Source organism: Dermacentor andersoni, chromosome 7 (assembly GCF_023375885.2).
Source record: "Dermacentor andersoni chromosome 7, qqDerAnde1_hic_scaffold, whole genome shotgun sequence".
Classification (NCBI taxonomy): domain Eukaryota; kingdom Metazoa; phylum Arthropoda; class Arachnida; order Ixodida; family Ixodidae; genus Dermacentor; species Dermacentor andersoni.
In genome coordinates this window covers 61,155,159-61,170,152 of record NC_092820.1, presented here as the reverse complement: position 1 = coordinate 61,170,152, position 14,994 = coordinate 61,155,159, and the positions used below count along the sequence as shown (strand labels likewise).

At 45.6% G+C, this 14,994-nt stretch overlaps 1 protein-coding gene across 2 annotated transcripts in view; it reads right to left on the bottom strand.

Annotated features, from left to right (window-relative positions):
* The window catches only part of LOC126534399 (cyclin-dependent kinase-like 4), a 114,152-nt gene that overhangs the window by 45,717 nt on the left and 53,441 nt on the right, over positions 1–14,994 (bottom strand). For both annotated transcript variants that reach the window (XM_055072876.2, XM_050181685.3), the window contains exon 2: positions 5,051–5,246. In XM_055072876.2, the coding sequence (XP_054928851.2) occupies positions 5,051–5,246 (196 nt within the window). The remainder of the gene's footprint in view (positions 1–5,050; positions 5,247–14,994) is intronic.

Genomic DNA, 14,994 nt, shown 5'->3' with positions numbered 1-14,994 from the left:
ACGTTTCTTGCAGACGAAGTGTTTTGAATACACATCAACAAACATTGTGATAAACTTAGTGTAAGCCACTTCCGAATCATTTTCCTGAAGGATATTATCCCAGTTTACCTCGCTTAGTTCTGCCTGAAATCCCTGCAGCGTTTGTTCAGTAATGTCCTGATAAAATATGTCAGATGCGTTTCTGCGTATCGCAATATTTGCACTTTAAACGTACATACAAATTGGTATGTGATCACCAATGCAATGCGCCAAAACACAACTACTAATACAGGAAGGATGACAACTTGTCAAAAAGAGATCAAGCGTAGTTTCACTTATGGCTGTAACCCTAGTTGCTGATTCTATGGCATTATTGCAACCGTTCTGGACAAATGTGTTTACAAACTCGCGCATCGTTGCATATTCAGAACCCATATCAATATTGATGCCGCCACCAATAACTACACATTTTCGGTTTTCACTGGCAAATGACACCAGCCTATCCATAAACATGAAAAAAGCATTCAAACTGCCGTCAGGTGCTCCGTAACAAAAGGCAAATAACGTATCATTGGTTTCAACACATAGCAGCTCAATATTTTCATTCATACACGAAAAGTTGCCAGATAGATCACATGATATAGACTCATTTACCAACAAGGAAACACCTCCTCCACGCCGTGATTCTCTGCTTGAATAGAAAACTTTCTTATTAAGTAACTGAAAAATATTGTTAGCGTCAGTGTACCACGTTTCAGTAAGCGTAACTACATCGCACAAGCTACCCATTTCTGAAAAGAAGGTTTCCAGTTCTGTTGTTTTATTATTTGCAGATTGCACATTTAGATGTATACAGCTTAATCCTCTTTTTTGTACACGTAGTGTGGAGAACCATTCTGTCTTTGTTTTATAGCCTAGGTGCATAATGATTCTATGGAGCTCAAAGATACCTCTTTTTAATGAGCTAGGGCAGAAAGGTCGTCAGAACATTTTATAACAACCGCAGGATCACCGCCATTTTTACGTGCGAGGACTTTCCCATTAGGACACCAAACATATCTATAGCCAGAACTTTTCGCCCATGCTTTAGCAAAGTAGAGAAGCTTTCGTTTACGGAGGGTGAGATTTTCAGCTACGAAAACCCTATCCTCACTGTTTCTCGGGTTTCGTTCATTAGCAAGCCAAGCATCGGCCAATTCCTGGCGTGCAAAACGTACGATGATTCTTCGCGGCTTCCCGGGCTTTCCAGGTAACCTATGTAGGGCTACGACATCTTGCCTGCACAACAAAGCAACCTGTAATCTTTGGGCGACTCCATTTACTTTGCTCAACAGGTCTTCTCCGTCATCTTCAGTCACACCTTAAATTTCCATATTTAATCGCCTGCTCCGTCTCTCAAGATCCTCAACATCAGATTCCAGCTGTGAAAGCTGCTGAAATGCGCCCTGTTTCTCAATTTTCTCCAACCGGCTCTTAACGTCTTTTATATCTTTATCGTGAGTATCCAGCTGCTGTTGAATAGCGTCGGAATGATCAGACAAGACCTGAACAGATTTTTTCATGCATGAAATTTGGCCCGGAAGCTCGAGAAGAGAACTTAGCTTGCGGTCAATTTCTGCCAACTTAACAAGGATGTTATAAGATGCCTGATTTGCAGCGGGAACATGGCTCTTTCCACCGATAGGCTTACAGAAGGAGCATTTCCACGTTTTCAGCGATGTCTCGCGCTTGCTATTAAACGCCTTTTCAGATACTCCAGAACAATCTCCTACATGAAAAACAAACTCGCACTCGGAGCAAACTAGAACCTAGTCAGCATCGTCCAGCGAAACTCGGCAAGCACTATACAACGGCGTATTTCGCACGTCTTGCCATCTAAAAAAGGAAAAGACCGCGGCACTTCAAGAGACACAAAACACGTTGAAATGTTCAACCGTTCGATAGACCTCGACGGCAGCAGCGGAGCCAACAAGGCTTGGGATCCAGCAGAATCGTATGGTTCTTTTGTATTTATTATAGGCCAACATGTTTAGGATATCGCCAAGCAGGGGTTCAGACGCGGAGTTAAGGTTTAGAGCTCTGAGTGTGCTTAACGAATCGGTACAGATAATAGCATTCATCTGCTTGGCGGCGGTAACCTTTTTTACTGCCGTCCGTATCGCAAAAACTTCGGCGGTAAAGACTGAAGAAAAATTATTTATCCGTATGCTATTTCACCGATTTTTTGTTATTATTCCGACACCTACGTATTCTTGTGTTTTAGAGCCGTCAGTATGAAATTCTGTGTAATCTTTATATTTTTCTTGAATAGCTCGGAAATCTTGTATCATGTGTTCTTCTGGAATGTCTTTCTTTCTTTAGATGTGTTAGTGTCCAGTCACATAGTTGTGAAAAGTTGTACCATGGGCGCTTCACCAAGAAGCTGCACCTGGCGTCACGTGACGTAATAGACAATTTCACGTTTGAGCCACGCACCGAACTATGATCTGGCAAGTTCTCTTGACTCAAGTTAAGCCTACTAGTGATTTTAAATATTTTTACCCCATGCTACACACATGAAACATTTTCTGCATTAGCCACAATGAGTGAATGCCTGCTTCTTTAAGCAGTAAGTAATAAAATCATGTACCACATATAATAGCCTTGATCCAAATGACAATCATTTAAATTTATTGTTCCTGTAATGTATCCACCGACTACGTCAAGGTCTCCCAGTAGTTGCAGCCCCATCGAGCAGCAGCAAACTATCCAACAACGAACATTATAACTAATAAAACTCGGATCACTGTTTACAGCCATATATAGAGAAGTGAAACTGATTGCTGCTTCCGGGTCGCAGCACAGGCCTATTGGCTCCATGCGTGATTTTAATAGCACACTACTAATTTATTGTGAATAAATGGCCATCATCATCTTGCCGCACTTTTAAGCAGGCAGTACAGTTAGGACAAGCTGGGCCTTCCTCGTGCCTGCGCTATTCCGACGCAGTGTCTGCAATAAAAGTGCGCCTACAATGCAGTACTTGTTCACTGGCCTCCTGACTTCCTCCTGTCTCCAGTCTTGGCGGAAATGGGTCATCTCGCCCATGCAATTGCCAAAAACATAGCAGAGCCATCAAGCAGGCAACACTATTAACAAAGACTCTGGATCCGAACAACTTCACCAGTGCGTGGACTCCGATGTAGCGAAATAAACTTGTCTTTAATGGGCTCTCCCAGTTACATTTCTTCTGTTGTCATTGTTTTAAAGATAATTTCTTTCATTTAGGCAAATTCGCACTTATTCCACCCTGCATGTTACCCCTTGATCAAACTGCGTAACAGTACGGCGATAACATGGCACGCACGAGCTCTGAGTCGTAGAATCGGCCGCTGTACCTTTGGTATGTTCTCTATCGCGGTCGTCAGTCTTACCAGGGCGGCAGTCTTAGCACTCAATACACACAGCAGCGCTTTCCACTGTTGCATTGCTCTGTAGTGTTTGTGCTGGCTTCTGTCCCATAGCAAAGCTGGGCAATGGCCAGTAATATTTTTCAGTTTTGTGGCAGTTCGTTTTGTACTTTCCTGCACCACGCATGGTATGAGAGTGGGCCGATGCAAAGGCGCATCCGGCAGGACGAGGCCTCAATCCCTTCATTATGCAGCCCATTCGTACAAGATTATTGCAACATAGAGTGCACCAGTTCAGGAAAATGCACAACATACATTAAATAACTAGAACAGCTCAAGAACATGAGAAAACAAAATGAAACACAGAGGACTAGGACATGCTAAGAACTGCATATTCTTAAACTTCGCTGCAATACGAAACGTGAGAACCGCCAAAAACACAAAATATAACTGCACAGTTGAGCATTACGCTCACTGAATTGGAAAGTTCACATTATACATGGTGCATTGATACACACCACTGTGCTCTTCAATAGCACATCGAAGGGTTAATATAGCGTAGCCACACATGAGCTAATTCAATGCCGCTTTCTACAGAAAAGCTTCGGCACATTTTCTTAAAGTTGCAAAAAGATTCTTAGAAAGACTTGCCTCTGTCTCATCTGTTTCATGTTTTGTTCATATCTCTTAAGAAAGTTTATGAACCATAATTAGTTCTAAAGATTGATAATTTGCGCTTACGGCACCCAATTGTGTAGCACTTCAATGAATAATAAGTAAAATATAAAGTACTTCCTTGGTACTGCTGCTTTCGTTTCTATGATTGCGTGATCCGAACAGTAGCATTAAGTACCGAACTTCTGCGTGTGTCTTGTTGCAGGGTTTGGGTACGGGCTAGTTGGTATTCCATGGCAAACTTCACACACAGCGCGTGCATAGACAAAGGGACCAAAAGAACGCGCTTGTCTTCGTCGTTCTTTCGGTCCTTTTGTCTATGTACGTGCTGTAAGTAAAGTTCGCAATGTGTCTCGTTACCTGCTTGTTTTGTATCCTAATGCTGGAGCCAGCCTCACTCTCCAACTGGTAGCATTCAGAATGTTCTGTGACAAATCAAATCATCTGCTGAACATTGTACTTCTTTGTTTGGTTGTTCATGCAGTTTATTAAAACGACTGCCCAAGCACGTTTACTGAACGGCTTTGTTGCATAAGGTGTTTGTTTTGCCTCACGTATCACATCACGTTCTTTCTGCAATTTTTTGTTCGTAAGGAAGTCAACCACAACATTGTTGCCAACATTTCCAGTTAGGAGTGAACAAACGAAAGACAACATGATTGCCCACTGATGGAAACACGCAGTAGGATAAAAGTTGTATAAAACGGTGTAGATTGCCTCAGACTAGCTAGCCGACGTTTCGATAGGTGGGCCTATCTTCCACAAGGGCTGCATTGTCATTCTTGCCGTGTTAGTTTTAACGGGCTAGTGTAGTGGTGTCACGTAGTATCGCCACAGCATGTGACACCATACCACTAACTTGATAAAACTAACCTGGCAAGGATGACGACAACATTTTTCATAAAGATAAGTCCACCAATCGAAATGTTGGCTAGCCAGTCTGAGGCGCCCTTCACCTGTTTATACAACTTTCAACATTAACAAACAAGTCATTCATGCCTCTTTACCTTGAGCATGCGGATCTCCCGCAGCGCGATCTTCTTGATAAGTGGGTCGTCCTCTGTTTCGACGTATTTCTTGACAGCCACCAGTTGACCGGTGTCCCGAACCCGGCACTTGAACACCACTCCGTACGAGCCTTCTCCAATCTTGGATATCTTCTCGTACTTCTCCATCAGCGGCGTGTAGTAGTACCGGTTCCGCCTGCACAAGCGTAACGGTGATTTCAGGCTTCATTTTTGCGTTCTCAGATTATGTCGCATGTAAGGGCTTGTGCGATTTTATTACGCAAGAACAAGCATGCTCTATAACTAAAGACACGATCGAAGGAGACTTTTCTCACGGTATCGCGCTCATTCTCATTAGCATTAGCAGTAACCCACCTCTGACGCCCTTTCTTTATGGTTAGTTCTGGTATGTTTACGGCTGAATACAGAAGCACAGACTTTTGAGTTATTTCGTTTGGTACACCTAATGGAACTATAGCGCTTAAGCGACACGGGAAGGAAAAATACAAAATGCGCTTGACTGACGAACATGTAGGATACGACACGAAAGGAAGCAAATGATTGAAGGGTCGGAAAGCTATAATAAAGTACACCATATTGAGACTTCTTCCTGCCTACGGAACCTAAACCTACAGATTATCAATGTTCGCCAAGAAGCAAAAGTATGTAATCAAGAAACATAATCTATTGAGTTTATCAGCAAAGAGCAGGGACGCCGACGGAAGGTCCAAAATGGTAGCAAGATCAAACAAATTCATGGACTCCTTGACTGGCGCGTTGATATTTTATGACTTGCAGTGCAAACTTGGGACTGATTTGAAACACGCCACTAAGTACCTTAGTAAATGGTTGTGCGTTAGTAGAACCATGATGCATCCTTCCTAGACGGTCGTTATCGAACGGGTCTGCTAGTTTCTTCCAGCTATTCGACCACTAAAAAAACTAACATATGTACAAGGTGATAGACGTGACTCGCATCGAATGCATGGATTTCCGCTGGCGACTCAATTTGTATGCGGAGGCCAATTGATTGTCTTAGCGTTGCCACGAGAAACAGCAGGGGCAGCGCTTTGCGAGCTGAAGCGAACGTTCGCTGTTTTTTTTTCGGACAGACAACGCACAACCGCTCGGCAGACGATTACACGTTCTGAATCGGCAAAGTTCACTGGAATGTTCCACATTGCCCTAAATTTGCGATATACAAAAGTTATGCAGACACCTATGCCGATGGTTGACTGTGTAATCGAATAGGCAAATAGGTCTAAAAGCCATTCGTCTTATTAAAGGAATTATGCGTTTGAAGGCCAACAGTTTTCGCAGCGAGGGCATTAGGAAGCGTTTTATGTTTTACTCCGTAATTTCGCAGAGCACAGATGGGTTAATCAGTGTATTTGTAGCGTTGTCGGAGCCCTCTCCAGCAGCCGCCACAGGAAACGGGTAGCGGGAGAAGCGGGAAGCTATTCTAGAACGCTCCACTGCAGCCGCTAAAACATCACCGACCCGAAGCTCCCAGGCAAAAGCACGGTTCTGGCAGGCCGGGCTATTTGCTAACACGCCGATTTGCGTAGCGCTTGTCAGACCACGCATGTCTACAGCTGAGCAGGACCCTGATCTTCACTATATCCGCAGAGCCCTGGTCATTCACCAAAAATTGAAAGAAAATTTATTTTGCCGTTTTGCCAAATCCTTATGTAATACACGCACGTTTCTGAAAACTAAGTTCATTCATCTGATATACTTACAGCGACCGCTCGGCGAGGAAAGCATCCCACGGCTCGCTTGCGGGAGCGCACACGCTTTTCGCGTCGGCGCATTTCTACTGGCGGTGAAATTCTGACCACGAACGATAACGGTCGAAATAGCCGAACAAAGTTATTTGGTGCAAAATTTGCTATCTACTTTCCAACCGTCGAGCTGCACTTCAGTGCATAGCACATTTCACTTCCATTGTGATGTCCGATTCACTGATGCTGCTCTTCAAAACCATTGAATTGAGCTCCCACGCAGTCGAAAAACTCCACGGAAATACGTATTTGCGTATCATGCCAAACATGAGAGGGAATCCAGAAGCCATTCATTCTTCCTCACCAAACTAAACAAGCTCTCGCCTTGTAAAATACCTTTGAACACAAAGTTCGCGTTATCTTACTGCCTCACGTTCGCCCGGAAGTCTTTATTCATTTGTGCCTCGTCGCATCACCGCCACAGCGGAGCGATATTCCAACCGGCTTGTCTCCGAAAGCGATAACTGGCGAAACCTGCATGACGGTGCATTCGCCGCATCAAGCAGCGCAGATCGCTTCCCTGACTTGGTCGCAAATCAGGTCGCATGGCGTCTCTTTCAAGTCATCCAGTCGTGTGCTACTTGATCTTCTACGGACAGCATTTGCTCACGTGTCGCAGCAGGACGTAGCAATATGCTGATGTTATTTTAAATTGGCGGCTTCTATAGCAGACAAATGTACAGTCAAACACAGAAGTTTACGAGACACGATCGGCAGAGAAGCCAAATTACCGCATAATTGGCGCACACGATTATTCCAAAGTTAAAATTTCGAATACGAAGTTTCACTGCGTAGCAGTATTTATGACTAAATAGCAATTCAATAAATTAGAAGCGTCGTGCCTTAACCGAGCGAAGTTTACATTTACCGTGCGGCGATTCTGCAATACCGCCTTGCCCATTAAGGGACAATAAATAACATGAATTGAATGAACCGAGTGCCCACACAGTTTTGTGGCGGACTGTAGATAGTGCATCACCACAGCAGCGAGAGAAAAGCGTGCGCATCCCAAGAGAGGTCTACTGGTTTGCGCCGTGGAATGATCGCACTGTACTGTAATTATCCTACCCTCTTGAACACATGTGGGCCGCTTCTAGCGGCCCACATGTGTTCCTCGTTCTACAGCTCCACTTTGACACGCTTCTGCACCATGCTCGGACAACTCAAGCCATGTGCTCCCACGAAGAACTCAGTCGTTTCCGGTTGCTGGCCTGGTCCGTTGCTTGTGCATTTTCGTAGGCTGGCAGATATATCATTCGTCGATGATGTCTCCCTTCGGTCCCCAAACGTTTCTTACACATACGAATATTTTCGATTATTGCCCGTGACTGTATCGGAGGTTTGACTACTTAAGCGCGTGTCTCTTGTAATCGTTGCCAAAAACTGACAAAAAGACTAAATGCGAGAACAACATAGAAAAGAAAATACAAATAATTTGCACATCTTGCTATCACTTAGAGTAAAACTCAGGTTACATACAGCAAGCACGAGACTAAGTTGCGAGCACATGTTTACATATCGCCCTTAATGCGTGATCAGTACTTGACCTGTGACAAGCATCAGTAATCTCTACTTATGATGAAACAATTCACAGCAGAGTAAGAAGTCCCCAACATGGAAAGGTTGTCATTACAAAAAAACACAATAAAACACACAAAATGCAAATGGCACGAGGAAGTTGTGAAGACGTTACCATAGTACTGTACCCAAGGAACTTTAATGACGTCGCTGTTCACGGGATAATCGTGCGAAGATGTTACAGCTCCTGTTTATTTAAGGAGACAGGACCATGGGGTTGTCGCAGCGCAATCATTGGAGATTGGGCACTCTTTTGTAAGAGGCGCAAACAGCGACTTTTATGCTCGTGTCCTCTCCTACCTTTTGTGCTTCTAACTAGCGAGGGTGTAAAGTCGACCGTTGCAAAAGCAGGCGCTCACACCTGTAGCGGTAGCGTTCCCGATAGTTGCCTCGAGCGGAAGAACATCATAGGTGGCGGCTGACAAGCGATGGCTGGGAGCTTCTCCTTGGTCACCAGTCGCTAACAGCCGTGCGGCGTCTGTCAGCGCTGTCAATCCAAGAACACGAGACCGCTAACGACGCGAAATTACCCATATTCTCTCACGAGTGCTCGTGAGCTGTCGCAGGCTCGAGTTGTCAGTCATCGGGGCTAATGTGATCGCAAGACAATTTAACACCACATACTGGTGCACTCAACGGCGAAGAGGTCTATTACTCGAGCATCGCGCGCCGTGGGAACTAAATCGTGTTCAGAGGGCAGTGTACGCAATGCGCCATAGTGACATCACACTCTTCGGCAAAGTGTGATCACATCACACTCTTCGGCACAAGCAACGACATCGTTGCTTGTGAAAAAATACGCACAGTGGCAAATGATGTAAGCCAAACTTTTATAAGCCGACAGGACACAACGGCGCCTTACCATAAGAAACGCCCAACGGGCTTTTGCGACGAACGTGTCCCGTAACCGGTCCGTGACTGTAATCGGCTACTCGCCGTAAATCGCAGAGCAAGAGTAAGAGTTATTCAGACGAGATATATTCGAAAAATCACTTCAGGTGATGCTACTAATACTCGGCACTGAATACGTCATAGTAGAGGCAGAAAGCATTCCGGTCACTCTGCGAAAAGAGCGAGATTGTCTGAGCGCAGAAACTCTGTCAGCCATATCCGCTGACGCAACCCGTGCCGAGTCAGCCTAAACATACACAGTATGGTAGCTAGAGTAGCGACAGCTTTCACTCGGTGAGACAGACGACAACGACATGCGAAATGGCGAACATGGTCGACAAACGATGCTTCGCTTTAGAAGTGTTATAAATCTGCTAAGAGCTATCGCGCATGCGTTCTTTTTATTGACGTATGCACTTCGGCCTCGCTTGATGTTGTTGCTTCGAACACTGCATAAGATTTTTGCAGCGGCCCAAGTGTTGCTATGGGAGATTTCGAATCCCGCGTGTTTCATTACCGATACAATGGTTCGGCTGGCCTGACAGCGAAGGTACCGCGCATAGTGGATACGTGAACGGAATGACAAGCAGTACGTCGAACTCGTTGAGGTCGGGTCACATCGACTGTGCCTTCGCGCCTTTCAGTAGGCCCCTCATCATCATCTCGTTTCTCTGACCCTTCCGGGAAATGTAGGCGCCGGATTAGGCAGTGCCAGGACTGATCTGACCTGCAACATAATACGGTGCTCAAATTTGACCTGGATTTTCGACCTCAAGTGAGTGAGTGCATTCACTAAAGGTCCATAAGCGATTCTTCCTTTGTGTGTAACGGGGCATTTGTCGGCTTTAGTATGCAACGCAGGCAGCAAATATGGCAAGAACCCGGGGGAGAACGCCATTGCAAGCAATCTTTCACAGAAAATCATCTCCCTTTATCCCACTGCAAAAATCGATAACCTCACATACGACGAATCACAAAATGTCTTTCTCCAACGTGCAAATTGGCTGCCCTTCTATCGAAAGAGTTTCGCAGATGTATGCCACTCCGAGCAACATAAACATTAAGGACTTCGTCAAGGATCCGTTGAATGGAAAACAGGGCACCTTGGGGCGCGGCGGGGGCAGAGGTCCCGGTGCCATCATCGCAGATTCTTCGAAAGGGTCAGCCATGACGGGCTAAGACCCCTAGATAACCAGTAGGCGCGTTTCCCAGCGTGTCAGTAGACGCAGAAGTCACTGCCGACGGGACCCTGGTCTCACGCAAACTGTAATGTCGAGGTCAGCCAAAAAGCTGACGTCAGCGGGTGTCGCGCCTAGGCAAAAGGCCCAGACGCGATACCGAGAAAATATTTGTAAATTTTAGGCCCAAATCTACATTTTGCCTAGAAGCAACCACAACCTTTGGCCACTCCTAGCGCACCTCTATACTGCAGCCGATTAAGGAAGGAAGGAAGGAAAACTTTATTTGGTCCTGCAAGTAGTGATAATTAATCACTAAGCGGGCCGCTCTTACGTCGGGACCGGAAGGCCAAGCCTCACGGCCACATCGTGAGCCTGCTGGACAGCCCAGAATTGTTCATCCAGGTCCGGGCTGCGAAGTGCAGCCTCCCACCTGGACGCATCCTTGATCGCCGAGTCTTCAATTCTTTCGCAAGACCAGAGCATGTGTTAGAGCGAGGCTAAAGCACCACAATCTTGGCAACAAGGCTCTGTATACGTCTCTGGATAAAACATGTTCAGTCTCCGTGGGCAAGGATAAGTACCAGTCTGTAGTAAGCGTAATGTAAGTGCCTGAGCCCTGTTTAGTTTAGGATGCGGCAAACTGTAAACCCTACAATTAAGAAGGTATTACTTCGTGATTTCATTGTATGTGGAAGGGGAGCCTCTATTCTCGGGGAGTACCGCCACGCCGTTGCGCGGGGCAGAGCGGAGGGTAAGATCTCGCGCTGCCTCATGAGCGGACTCATTGAGATTCGGAGGGGCTCCCTCGATCATCCCAAGGTGAGCAGGGAACCAACATAAGTAGTGTTGAGAGATCTCACATGTCTGCATAATTTTAAAAGCAACCTTAGCCACCGAGCCCTTCTCAAAGGCCCTAACGGCCGACTTTGAATCGCTATATACAAAAGGCCTGCGCTTGTCAACCAAGGCGAGCGCAATAGCCGCTTGCTCCGCGACCTCTGACCTATCAGTCCGAACGGTAGCAGCGTTAACGAGACTGCTCTCATTGTCCACGACAACTATGGTTAACACCTTTCGATTAAACGCAATGTGAATTAGCGAAAATTAAGAGTTAGTGGCTAAGCAGGAAATGAAGTTGTCTATACGAGGGAGGTGCACCAAGGAAGGCATTTTTTTCTTATTCATGGCACCTTAACGGCCCCAGAGATCGGACATTACATAAAGAATACGCTGAGTTTAATAAAACAGTGACTCTAGAACAGTCTCGAAATGATGTAGGTCGGCGTGGTGCACGGCGTTCGCAGGCAAAACGTTTCACTCCATTACTGTTCTAAAAAAAACATAGCGTAGATGGGCCATAGTATGCGCTGGGGTAGAATATACCGTTTTACTATAGTTTATGTGGCTGGAGTGGAGATGAGCTGTTGATGTAGCTTACATTTCAATTCGCATGTGATAAATCTTTTGAAAAAGGCGCTGTCTAGCGATATATGACGTCGTGAATCTAAATTAGTAGGACTGGCACGGGTTTTAAGTTAGGAAACGCTGGCATGATAAACAACAAATAAATAAAATGGGCTCCTCAATTTTGAGCTATACAGGTTAAGATGATCAAGATCCCAAATAAAGCACGCATATTCTAAGAAAGGGCGGACATGTGTAATGCATACTAGTAACTTCGCTGATTGGAGAGCGAGTCTCAGGTTCCGGTGAAAAAAACTAAGAGCGCCATTGACCCCATTGACCATGCAAGTTACATGCCGTGACCAAGTTAGCATGCTTGAAATGTTTAAACCGAGGTATTTATATGGTTCCACGGACGATATTTCTTAGCCGTATATGGCGTACATGGCTGATTGCGATACTGTCTACGATGGAAGGAAACCAGTTATATCTTTCTAGTATTGAAAGACACTAGCCATTTCTAACACTGTGATATAATAAGCTCGAGGTCATTTTAAAGCATGCCAATGTCGAAAGTGTTATGGGACGATAAATGATGCAGTCATCTGCGTACAATGGATTGTTAGAAGAGATGTCAGTAGGAAGATCATTAATGCAAATTAGAAGGAGTAGGGGTCAGAGAGAACTGTGCCTTGTGGTACGAATGAAAGTATAAGAGATCGTTTCGATGAGTGCGTCTTAGCTCATAAAAAGTAGTGCCAGTTAGCGAGGAAGCGACCCTTGATATTTACGTTTCAAAGAGAATTTGGGGCTTTCATGACTTCATTGCTGGTTTATTTTTTATTGACATTTCATACCGAGAACGCCGCCACATGCCACCACAGCCCTTCATGACTGCGGCACAAAAACGGCAATGAAATTCCCATTAACAGCTTAGCAGTAAAGAAATTGCTGTTTCTCTCGAAGGCAAAGCACTCAAAGCAATAGCAGAGTGTAGTGTTGCGTTCGAGCTTCTCACGTTGTGTTTCAACAACACGCGGAGGTGACATGGCTCGATGCACTAGACCACATCTGCTACGCGGCAGAAAGAACGCCCTCGCAGATGCCAGGCATGTCACTACGCTGTCGCGATGAGGATGCAGGCAGCGGCGTTACAGGGGCGTCGCACCTTGACAGCGCACAAGATGTGACCGCCGAGAAACCGTTTGCGTTCGTCAGCGCTCAACCAAATGATTTCATACATTAGGCTGACATTTGCTGCCGGTTCCGCTTAGACCACTGTACGCACTACCGTGCGGTATGCACACAGCTATACAGCCGGGACGTCGGTGTTTGTGCGCACAACGCTCACAACAGCAGGAAAAGCGAGAAAGCTGCCCTGGCTCCGGCAGAGCCAATTGAGCAGAGCGCATGTAATTGCTATCGCAGTAAAGCTATGCGTATGGCCCATGGTCAATTGGAAACACGTCAGCGCTTCCCGCTGATGGTTGTATGGATGATTGATCAATTAAGCGGGAAATATATTTTTACCTCAAGAATAAGCAGCTAAATACAGAAAGGCTTCGAATTAGCAGTAACCAACTGAACTTCTTTAACGCGCTTAGAAGACAAAGCGCACGACTGCCTATGTATTTTGCCTCTGCTAGTCCACCTATGCGAACTCAAATAGAACCTGTGACTTCAGGCTGAACAGGGAGCAACATTGGCGCTCAGGTACCGCAATATTGTTCGCGGCGCTAACAAAAATCATGGTATGAAAATTGCCGTAGTGATGTAGAGGAAAGAGAGCTGAGTGGATTGAGAGTGATGCATATTTGTTAATGCCACTGAAGACACCAGACACGCAGTAGGAAATGACACACCAATACGTGTTCCAACTGAAAGTTCGGCAAGGGTGAACGGGAAATGTAAAACCAACACAACGCCGTTTAGTTATTTTTCTCTCTTTTTTTACTTCGGGAAACGACCTTCAGGAATACAATACTATTATTTGAGACAACGCTATCGTCACGTGATGCTGGCGTATGAAAATAATATTAGAATTACATTTTTCACGGCGGCTGTGGTCGTTCGTAGCCTGTTCATGTGACATTGTCTATATTTCACCTTTGATGCGCACCCAGAGGCATTGACCTTTTGAAATGATGGTTTTCACCACCGACGATAACAAAGAGTTAATTAAGCCTGCCATCTTCAAACAGGAGATCTCGTAGTCAAAAAACGGCCGCATTATGTAAGCACACCACCTCCGGGGTGTCGGCACCAGTCAAAGCATTGCGAAGCTCTGCTTTGCAACCTTCAAATGGGCGGAATCATATGGCAACAATCACTTTGCACGCAGAGAGTGCAAAGTGATTGCCAGAATGCTGTCTTCATTATCAGTTAACGTTAGTATTCGACAATAAACCTGCAGGCTCCTCACGAGTAAGTGACTCGTCGACCAACCTGACAGCTTCCATTGTCAAGGCACAAAAGTTATCTGCGGCCCTTTCTCCTTGTCGAGCAGGTTCTCCTGTACCTCAAAGCGAAGCTCCTCTCTCCTCAACTTCCCTCGGTTTGGACATTTCGACAGTCCCTCCACAGGACCATTGCCTCAGTTTTGTCGCGTCCTCCACATGCGGGATCCATCTGGCACCTGCTCACACACAGAAGAACCTGCGCAACTTACCGACAGCCCTAAGTAAATTACATTTATCTTTCTTAACTTGGACATGGGTCTCGATGTTTCGGTGACTATGAAGTCTCCATTCAAAAACCATTTCTTGTGGAAGGCAAAGGCAGCGAAAAATGAAAAGGAAGAAATGGTAAAGCAACAACCGGCAACGGTGGCGCAGTTGTTACGGCGTCCTGGTGCATAGCGCGAGGTCGCGGGTTCGAATCCCGGTAACGCCGCTTGTATTTCGATAAGGGCAAAATGCATAGATTGCCGAGTACTTAGATTTAGTTTGCCGATTGAAGAACCAAAGCTGGTTAAAATTAATGGGGCGTGTTCCACTACGGCGTCTATCATAGCCCCAGTGTTGCTGTAAGACGTCGAATTCCATGAAACAGTCGATAGTAAAATTACAAAGTGACGCGCAAAAAATTACTCGACAGCCGCGACTGC